This window comes from Engystomops pustulosus, chromosome 3 (genome assembly GCF_040894005.1).
Source record: "Engystomops pustulosus chromosome 3, aEngPut4.maternal, whole genome shotgun sequence".
Lineage (NCBI taxonomy): Eukaryota > Metazoa > Chordata > Amphibia > Anura > Leptodactylidae > Engystomops > Engystomops pustulosus.
In genome coordinates, this window is record NC_092413.1 from 2,723,123 (window position 1) to 2,733,351 (window position 10,229).

The 10,229-nt window shown below is 49.8% G+C and overlaps 1 protein-coding gene across 5 annotated transcripts in view; it reads left to right on the plus strand.

Annotated features, from left to right (window-relative positions):
* The window catches only part of DNAH8 (dynein axonemal heavy chain 8), a 216,457-nt gene extending 209,662 nt beyond the window's left edge, over positions 1 to 6,795 (plus strand). For all 5 annotated transcript variants that reach the window (XM_072139752.1, XM_072139756.1, XM_072139757.1 and 2 more), the window contains 4 exons: positions 34 to 186; positions 2,344 to 2,533; positions 4,673 to 4,794; positions 6,402 to 6,795. In XM_072139752.1, coding sequence (XP_071995853.1) covers positions 34 to 186; positions 2,344 to 2,533; positions 4,673 to 4,794; positions 6,402 to 6,689 — 753 coding nt within the window. In that variant the 3' untranslated portion in view covers positions 6,690 to 6,795. The remainder of the gene's footprint in view (positions 1 to 33; positions 187 to 2,343; positions 2,534 to 4,672; positions 4,795 to 6,401) is intronic.
* The last annotated feature ends 3,434 nt before the right edge of the window (positions 6,796 to 10,229 follow it).

A 10,229-nucleotide genomic window follows, 5' to 3' on the forward strand; every position in this document is an offset into this window, starting at 1 on the left:
CATAAAATCTCATCTGTGAACGCTCCATTTCAGGTGCAAGCGCGGCTGCGGGACACCGGGGCCCAAAGCCCAATGAATATGTTTCTTCACCAAGAAATAGATCGCATGCAAAAGGTCATTTCCATTGTACGCAGCAGCCTGAGCGACCTGAGGAGGGCCATTGGGGGATCACTGGTTATGAGTGAGGTGAGAGGCCATACAGAGGTCACGAGGAGGCTGGGAGGTCATGGTGACTACAACAAGTCCAATTACACATTTCACCCAAATAGCAAAAGTCTGCAGACGACTTTTATGTTGGGTTCAGACAGCGTTATGGCGAATGTAATAGATATAGACTGATGAAGGAGGTCAGTATATAGAGGATATTCACATATATTGTAAGTGCTGCTTGTGTATATTGTCCTCACCCAGCTTTCCCTGGAGTAATGTATGTGTGTATTGTCCTCACCCAGCTTTCCCTGGAGTAATGTTTGTGTATATTGTCCTCAACCAGCTTTCCCTAGAGTAACATAGCTCCCAACCGTCCCGATTTTGACGGGACTTTCCCGTTTTTCGTACCCCTGCCCCGCGTCACGGGCAGCTATGAGATTGTCACGGATTCTCCGCTGTGTCCCGGCGCTGTGTCCGCATAGTAAATACTTTGAAAGTCTGAACTCACCGTACAGAATGGCTTCTACAGACATCGGGAGGGAATCCTTTTCAGAGAAGTGTCGGCTTAGCGGAGAGCAGGGACCACGTCATCAGGTCAGATCAGCATCTGTCCATATATGGTCACTGCATCTCCTAGGGTTCCCCAGAGCAGACATCGGGCAGGGAATCCTTTTCAGAGAAGTGTCGGCTTAGCGGAGAGCAGGGACCACGTCATCAGGTCAGATCAGCATCTGTCCATATATGGTCACTGCATCTCCTAGGGTTCCCCAGAGCAGACATCGGGAGGGAATCCTTTTCAGAGAAGTGTCGGCTTAGCGGAGAGCAGGGACCAGTCATCAGGTCAGATCAGCATCTGTCCATATTTGGTCACTGCATCTCCTAGGGTTCCCCAGAGCAGACATCGGGCAGGGAATCCTTTTCAGAGAAGTGTCGGCTTAGTGGAGAGAGCAGGGACCAGTCATCAGCTCAGATCAGAACTGTCCATATATGGTCTCCAGGGCTTCCCCAGACACAAGCTCTTTATATAATTAAATTACATAAAGTTTTGTCCAGGCTGAGATTCAAACCTGGGACCTTGTGCACCATAGACAAGAGCCTAACTAACTGAGCTATAAGCCCGGGGATACAGAGCTGAGGATTTCTGGTAACTAAGAAGTGTTATCTGCCAGTGTTACACTGTGTTACAGACTAATGCACTGATATATAGAGAGGGATCTTCTCAGAGGTTATTATTGTAATTATTGAGACTATTATTATTATTATTATTATAAATTTTATTATTATGGAGATGATTATTAATAATGGTAAAAATAATAATCATCTCAATAATAATAATAATAATAATAGTCTCAATAATTACAATAATCTGAGAAGATCCCTCCCTATATACCAAGGCAGTATATAGTTCTTAGTTACCAAAATTCTCCCCCTTGATAATCACAGAGGTTATAGCTCAGTGGGTTGAGGCGCTGTGTTATTATTGTACATGGACACTGCAGGTTCTGGGTTCAAATCCCAATGAGGATAATTTTTTTTTTTTTTTTTTTTAAATGATGATTTTTATTATTTTAATATGGCTAAAATTTGGGGCGTGGCCAGGGAGTGATTGGGGGTGTGGCTTAGGGGGATCGCCGCGGCACGCTAAGCGTGCCGCCATTTTGTCCCTCTTTCCTTTTCCCAAATGTTGGGAGGTATGGAGTAATGTATGTGTATATTGTCCTCACCCAGCTTTCCCTCCCTGGAGTAATGTATGTGTATATTGTCCTCACCCAGCTTTCCCTCCCTGGAGTAATGTATGTGTATATTGTCCTCACCCAGCTTTCCCTCCCTGGTTTAATGTATGTGTATATTGTCCTCACCCAGCTTTCCCTGGAGTAATGTATGTGTATATTGTCCTCACCCAGCTTTCCCTGGAGTAATGTATGTGTGTATTGTCCTCACCCAGCTTTCCCTGGAGTAATGTTTGTGTATATTGTCCTCACCCAGCTTTCCCTGGAGTAATGTTTGTGTATATTGTCCTCACCCAGCTTTCCCTCCCTGGTTTAATGTATGTGTATATTGTCCTCACCCAGCTTTCCCTGGAGTAATGTATGTGTATATTGTCCTCACCCAGCTTTCCCTGGAGTAATGTATGTGTGTATTGTCCTCACCCAGCTTTCCTTGGAGTAATGTATGTGTATATTGTTTGTGCAGAGCCTGGGAGAAGCCTCGGATGCCCTGTACGAGGCTGGTGTCCCCGCGCTCTGGAGGAAGGTGTCCTGGGCTTCGGCTTCGCTCGGCTTGTGGTTCAGAGCTCTCCTGGAGAGGAACAGGCAGCTGACGGCGTGGATTTATGAGGGGAGGCCGAGCGTCTTCTGGATGACAGGATTTTTCCATCCACAGGGTTTGTACTCGCACAGTGTGCAGGGAATCCGCACTTCACCAGCAATGAAATCCTCTTTTATGGCCGCGTCCTGGTCCAGAATCGCTGAGCCGCTCGCTGCACCCGTCTCCTGTACCTGAGGTTACCGGGGGCGCTTCATCAGTCACACAATTCTGCTGTTATAGGTAGATTAATGGATAGTAAAAGCCCCCAGGAGCCCCCTTAATAAGGGGGTAGGGGGTGCTGATCCTTTTGGTTCAGACTAGGGGTCCTTGTACGTATCCAAAAATGTTAAAGAACCAGTTAGGTCAATTTGGGACTCACCTACAGGTATTATCTGTCCATGTTCATCATTTATACTTCCCTACATGTGAGTGTCCTCCTCTCCTGCATGAGGCCGGTGTAATACCCCAGCTTTATTATGCCTGCCCCATAGCGGGGTGTACTAGGCTTCATGCTGTGTGTATACATATATATTTGTCTATATAGGGATAGTTGGGACACTAAACCACTGGTCCATAAATACCTGTCAGTAGTTTAGTGTCCCAAATCGTCCTGACAGGTTCCCTTTAAAGGCGGCAGATCCACCTCCAAAAATAGCATCAACAGGGGAGAGTTTATTTTACATGTTACATCATATATTACAATCATAGATACAATTGTGTATATAGTGTTACCGATGCATCCCATAGTGTACAGTAATAACCCCCTGCATTGTGACCCGGCGTCTCTGTGTACTAGTCATGTGCACATCATTATGGAGGTGGAGCTCTGTCTCTGGTTTTATCTGACTTGTAGTCCACATGTTTCCCGTTGCCCATCTCTCTGCCCGTCCTCCTCTCTGCAGTCTCTGCCGTCCTCCTCTCTGCAGTCTCTGCCGTCCTCCTCTCTGCAGTCTGCCGTCCTCCTCTCTGCAGTCTCTGCCCGTCCTCCTCTCTGCAGTCTCTGCCCGTCCTCCTTTCTGCAGTCTGCCCGTCATCCTTTCTGCAGTCTGCCGTCCTCCTCTCTGCAGTCTCTGCCCGTCCTCCTCTCTGCAGTCTCTGCCCGTCCTCCTCTCTGCAGTCTCTGCCCGTCCTCCTTTCTGCAGTCTCTGCCCGTCCTCCTCTCTGCAGTCTGCCGTCCTCCTCTCTGCAGTCTCTGCCCGTCCTCCTCTCTGCAGTCTCTGCCGTCCTCCTCTCTGCAGTCTCTGCCGTCCTCCTCTCTGCAGTCTCTGTCGTCCTCCTCTCTGCTCACCCTCGTCTCTGCCCGTCGTCCTCTCTGCAGTCTCTGCCCGTCCTCGTCTCTGCCGTCCTCCTCTCTGCAGTCTCTGCCGTCCTCCTCTCTGCAGTCTCTGCCGTCCTCCTCTCTGCAGTCTCTGCCGTCCTCCTCTCTGCAGTCTCTGCCGTCCTCCTCTCTGCAGTCTCTGCCGTCCTCCTTTCTGCAGTCTCTGCCGTCCTCCTTTCTGCAGTCTCTGCCGTCCTCCTTTCTGCAGTCTCTGCCGTCCTCCTTTCCGCAGTCTCTGCCCGTCCTCCTTTCTGCAGTCTCTGCCCGTCCTCCTTTCTGCAGTCTCTGCCCGTCCTCCTTTCTGCAGTCTCTGCCCGTCCTCCTCTCTGCCGTCCTCCTCTCTGCCCGTCCTCCTCTCTGCCGTCCTCCTCTCTGCCCGTCCTCCTCTCTGCCGTCCTCCTCTCTGCCCGTCCTCCTCTCTGCCGTCCTCCTCTCTGCCGTCCTCCTCTCTGCCCGTCCTCCTCTCTGCCGTCCTCCTCTCTGCCGTCCTCCTCTCTGCCGTCCTCCTCTCTGCCATCCTCCTCTCTGCCGTCCCCCTCTCTGCCGTCTCTGCTCTCCCTCGTCCCTGCAGTCTCTGCTCTGCATACAGCTTCTTTATAAGCCTTTGACTTGTTACAAAACATTCAGCTTTAAGAAAAGCAGAAGAGGAGGGCAGGAAGATAAGAGGCAGAGTAAGAGGAGAAGGAATCTCTGATCACATGGATGAGGCAGGGGCTGCACTTAGCTCAGGATGATTCCCTCTGCCCTGGTCCCCGTTAGATCACATGACGAGCAGTTATGGCGGCCAGAATCTGCCCCTGTGTACGTTGGCGCCCCCTGTCTGCAGCACAGCTCCCCTTGTGATGACTCTGGATGTGCAGTGTGGGTCATGACTGGCGGCTATTGCTTGTATTTCAGCTTTTCTGGGCGCTATGAGACAAGAGGCCTCCCGGGAGAACAGAGGATGGAGGCTGGACTCTGTGTACATGCGCAATGAAGTGCTCAAACACATGAAGGAAGACGTCACTGCTCCCCCCACTGTGAGTAACCCAACCATGCTCCCACCATTACACCTGAGAGCAGCATGCTACCCACCTGCCGGGACCCCCACAGGAGGGGGAATGTAACACTGATACCGGGGGAATCAGTGCGGAGCGGCACCGCTACAACAGCAGGGTCACTGGATCACTTCTCCATAGTCACTCAGCCTGCAGGATCACACAGGATTCACACGTCTCACACTGTCACATGTCACTGAATCACATCTCTGTAATCACATGACCCTGTGATGTCACTGGGTCACCTCTCTGTAATCACATGACCCTGTGATGTCACTGGATCACCTCTCTGTAATCACATGACCCGGTGATGTCACTGGATCACCTCTCTGTAATCACATGACCCGGTAATGTCACTGGATCACCTCTCTGTAATCACATGACCCGGTAATGTCACTGGATCACCTCTCTGTAATCACATGACCCGGTAATGTCACTGGATCACCTCTCTGTAATCACATGACCCTGTGATGTCACTGGATCACCTCTCTGTAATCACATGACCCGGTGATGTCACTGAATCACATCTCTGTAATCACATGACCCCGTGATGTCACTGAATCACATCTCTATATCACATGACCCTGTGATGTCACTGGATCACGTCTCTATAATCACATGACCCGGTGATGTCACTGAATCACATCTCTGTAATCACATGACACTGTGATGTCACTGGATCACGTCTCTGTAATCACATGACCCTGTGATGTCACTGGATCACGTCTCTGTAATCACATGACCCGGTGATGTCACTGAATCACATCTCTGTAATCACATGACACTGTGATGTCACTGAATCACCTCTCTGTAATCACATGACCCTGTGATGTCACTGAATCACATCTCTGTAATCACATGACCCGGTGATGTCACTGAATCACATCTCTGTAATCACATGACCCGGTGATGTCACTGAATCACATCTCTATAATCACATGAGCCTGTGATGTCACTGAATCACATCTCTGTAATCACATGACCCGGTGATGTCACTGAATCACATCCCTGTAATCACATGACCCGGTGATGTCACTGAATCACATCTCTGTAATCACATGAGCCTGTGATGTCACTGGGTCACCTCTCTGTAATCACATGACCCTGTAATGTCACTGAATCACGTCTCTCTAATCATATGACCCTGTGATGTCACTGGGTCACCTCTCTGTAATCACATGACCCTGTGATGTCACTGGGTCACCTCTCTGTAATCACATGACCCTGTAATGTCACTGAATCACGTCTCTCTAATCATATGACCCTGTGATGTCACTGGGTCACCTCTCTGTAATCACATGACCCTGTGATGTCACTGGGTCACATATCTGTAATCACATGACCCTGTGATGTCACTGGATCACATATCTGTAATCACATGACCCTGTGATGTCACTGGATCACGTCTCTGTAATCACATGACCCTGTGATGTCACTGCATCACGTCTCTGTAATCACATGACCTGTGATGTCACTGGGTCACATCTCTATAATCACATGACCCTGTGATGTCACACACTGAATGTGCTGTCTGTATGTGTTGAGCTGCCTCTTCCTTTCCTAGTGACTGTCCGTCTTGTGTCCTGCAGGACGGGGTGTACATTCATGGCCTGTTCCTGGAGGGAGGCGGCTGGGACAGAAGGAACAGTAAACTTGTGGAGCCCTCCCCTAAGGTCCAGTTCTCTGTGCTCCCGGTGGTGCACATATATGCTGTGAATTTCCCCAGTGTAGCAGATGACGGTATATACATATGTCCTGTGTATAGGAGGCCTGAGCGCTCGGACCTCACCTGTGTGACCACTGTGTCCCTGAGGAGCGTCCGGCCGCCCGACCACTGGACCCTGCGCGGAGTAGCCGCTCTCTGCAGCACCAGGTGATCCCCGCAGGCGGCCATATTGCTTCCTTAGTATTAATGGAGGTTTTGTGTTCATGTTTCACTTCTGTTAAATTGTTATTTGGTTTAAAATATAAAAGTTACGTTAAAAAATGCAAATGAGCTGAATTTATGAAGTGCGGCTGCTGATGTGTCCACAGCGCGGCCCTGTGTGTGGGGAGGGGGAGTCCCATCATTCATTACACCCCACAAGTGGCAGAGCAGCTCAGGAAATACAGCCTTGTTCACACTGCTGCAGACCCTGACATCTGCTCTCAGCGGGGGACACGGGCCTCCCCTATGACAGACTAACTCATGAGGCATAGAGAAGCAGCGTGTGCACCAGTCCCTTATGTGCTAGTGGGAGAGGATGGGAAGGAAAACCAGGCCTCTGGTCAAGCATGACCTTCAGGAAGCCTAATGACATGATGCGGGATGAAGCCAAACCACCATAAGAAGGATCAGATTCCCAGCTGTAGACAGCGCTGTTTCTATGTGGTTGCATCTCTTCAGTACAGTCACAAGCCTCACTCAGCCAAGCCAGCTGCCTGCACTGTGCTGAAGAGACACAACTACATGGAAACATTGTACAGGGGGGAGACATACCATCCCGCATCATGTCATTAGGCTTCCTGAAAGTCATGCTTGATGGTAAGGGAGCTGCCTTACAAGGAGCTAAAACTGATGTGGTTTTCCCTATCACATCCATGGACCATAATTGGCAAAGTCTCCAATAAGTGAAGTTTTACTTCCCAACACTGATCTGCTTGTGCGATGCTGCTGTTTTAATGAAGATGCCAATAGTTTCCAGGTATCCAGTATTTCCGGAGCGCTGGATACCTTTCTGCTAAGTGGGGGCCATTTTATCATACGCTGATGCTCGTGCGTATTCGCAGTGGCATACATCAAGAGGCTGCACCACGTTTATTCCACGCCAGGGGACAGTAACGCTTCACGCCCGTCGACTCCCGGCCGGCCGGCCCCCCTCCTCACGCCCCACTGGCATGAAGGTGGCAGAGAGAGCTAAATAGTCCCAAGTGCTAGCAATAGTCTTGCATTTGCGATTATTTCAGGGCCTCTGCGCCACTGATGTGATAATTATGCCCCAGTACCGCAGGGCTTGGTACCGAGCACCTGGTGTAAGGTGAGCTGGACCTTGTGTTAGCTTCATAGAAGCAGGTGTTGTCCAGAGCCCAGCCAGATCCAATGGTACCAGTACCACTGCTCTATGATCTTACTGTGAGGAGTTCTGATCCATAATTCGGTCCAGGTCCAGCAATTTGGCCTCCTTCACCCATCCAGGGCAAACAGTAAGGGGTTATTTATCACTGGTTTTCCTGGGCTCACAGGAATATTTCCGCCGCTTCATTAATCTGGAGTAAAACATAGAAATACTGCGAGTGCCGCAACGTGCAGAGCCACATGCATGACTTGGGATTCTTGCAAAAAGTCCCATAAAAAGTCTCACAATTCCTGCTGTTGTATGTGCTGGGACTTGCATTTTTAGACTTTTTGAAGAAAAAATCCCAGACAGAATATATACAGGGAGAACATTTATTAAAGGGCCAAAGCTGCTATAATGAATGTGATGGGCAGAGGAGATCCAAGATCAGACATAGAACTGCCCTAAGGAGCCGCCTAATCATACACAACCCCCTAAGGGTCCAGATAAGGGGTTAAACTCTCCAGAAGCTCTTTGTTCCTTTCTGGAGGAGATTTTATGCCGGAGAAACCTGTTCTCCTCTCCCAGCACAAGATGTAAACCATGTCCTGTAGTTTTCATCCCTGTCCCCCCCTGTGTAAAGTGTTTGTCTGTTGTCTGCGGAGAGCTGGCAGCGATTATACAATATATGCGATGCTGCCGGCTTCTCCTACAGGTCCCCGCTGATAGGGGCGTGCTGGGGGGTGTCGGCCGGCCCCCTAATGAATACGGCCGACTGCCAGGACCCAAGATACGAGAATCCAACCTCTTGTTTGGTAAGAGGTCAGATCGGTTTAAATCAACCACACATCAATCTTACCACACATACATTTTTTTAAAAACCTGGCCACTGGAGTGTCAGTCATTGAGTACATCATGCGCTTCTGTGACGGCCAATGACGTGGCAGGTACACGATAATATGGTGCAAATTCAGGCTGAGCAGACGAGTTGAAAGGTGTGTATGATGATCCCTACACCTCAGGACAAGCTTCAGGCAGCCTGGGAGCTCAACATTGTCACGTACCCGAGGAAGGAGGAAGACAAGGTAACAAAATATCACATTCTCTAATTCACAGTTATTAACAAAAATACAGCATTTCAAGGATGTAATTCCCACCTGTCTCTATCAGTCTCGGTGTATACAATGTCGTCTGCCCCCGTAAATTAGAAGTCTAGGGTCGGGCAGGACACATTGTTCTCCTTTCTGATGCTTTACTGAGCTCCTCTCTGTGTCGGCCCCTTTCCCTGCATTCCTGGACGAGCTCACACACATACACTGACTTCCTGCTGGCAAACTGCAGTGTGTGGAGACTAAATCTGCAAGCTACAGGCAGATAAGGTCTTTATCCAGGGGAGGGAGGTATCTAGCAGAGCTGACATTGTATGTTATGGCCATGATAGCAGAGCTGATGTAATTGTGTGTAATATGCATTTCATGAATCTCATCCTCTCCCTTTTCTATGGGTCAGATACTAGTGAATGATCAGAAGGTAAATGAAAGTGTAGATAAACCTGTACCCTGATAATCTAAGCACATTGTCAGCACACAGGATCTCATAGCACAGAGGGATCGTGAAGTGTCTGCTCAGAGAGTCCCCGCTCACAGCACAGAGGGATCATGAAGTGTCTGCTCAGAGAGTCCCTGCTCACAGCACAGAGGGATCATGAAGTGTCTGCTCAGAGAGTCCCCGCTCACAGCACAGAGGGATCATGAAGTGTCTGCTCAGAGAGTCCCCGCTCACAGCACAGATGGATCATGAAGTGTCTACTCAGAGACTCCCCTCTCACAGCACAGAGGGATCATGAAGTGTCTGCTCAGAGAGTCCCCGCTCACAGCACAGAGGGATCATGAAGTGTCTGCTCAGAGAGTCCCCGCTCACAGCACAGAGGGATCATGAAGTGTCTGCTCAGAGAGTCCCCGCTCACAGCACAGAGGGATCATGAAGTGTCTGCTCAGAGAGTCCCCGCTCACAGCACAGAGGGATCATGAAGTGTCTGCTCAGAGAGTGTCCGCTCACAGCACAGAGGAATCATGAAGTGTCTGCTCAGAGAGTCCCCGCTCCCAGCACAGAGGGATCATGACGTGTCTGCTCAGAGAGTCCCTGCTCACAGCACAGAGGGATCATGAAGTGTCTGCTCAGAGAGTCCCCGCTCACAGCACAGAGGGATCATGAAGTGTCTGCTCAGAGAGTCCCCGCTCACAGCACAGAGGAATCATGAAGTGTCTGCTCAGAGAGTCCCCGCTCACAGCACAGAGGGATCATGAAGTGTCTGCTCAGAGAGTCCCCGCTCACAGCACAGAGGAATCATGAAGTGTCTGCTCAGAGAGTCTCTGCTCACAG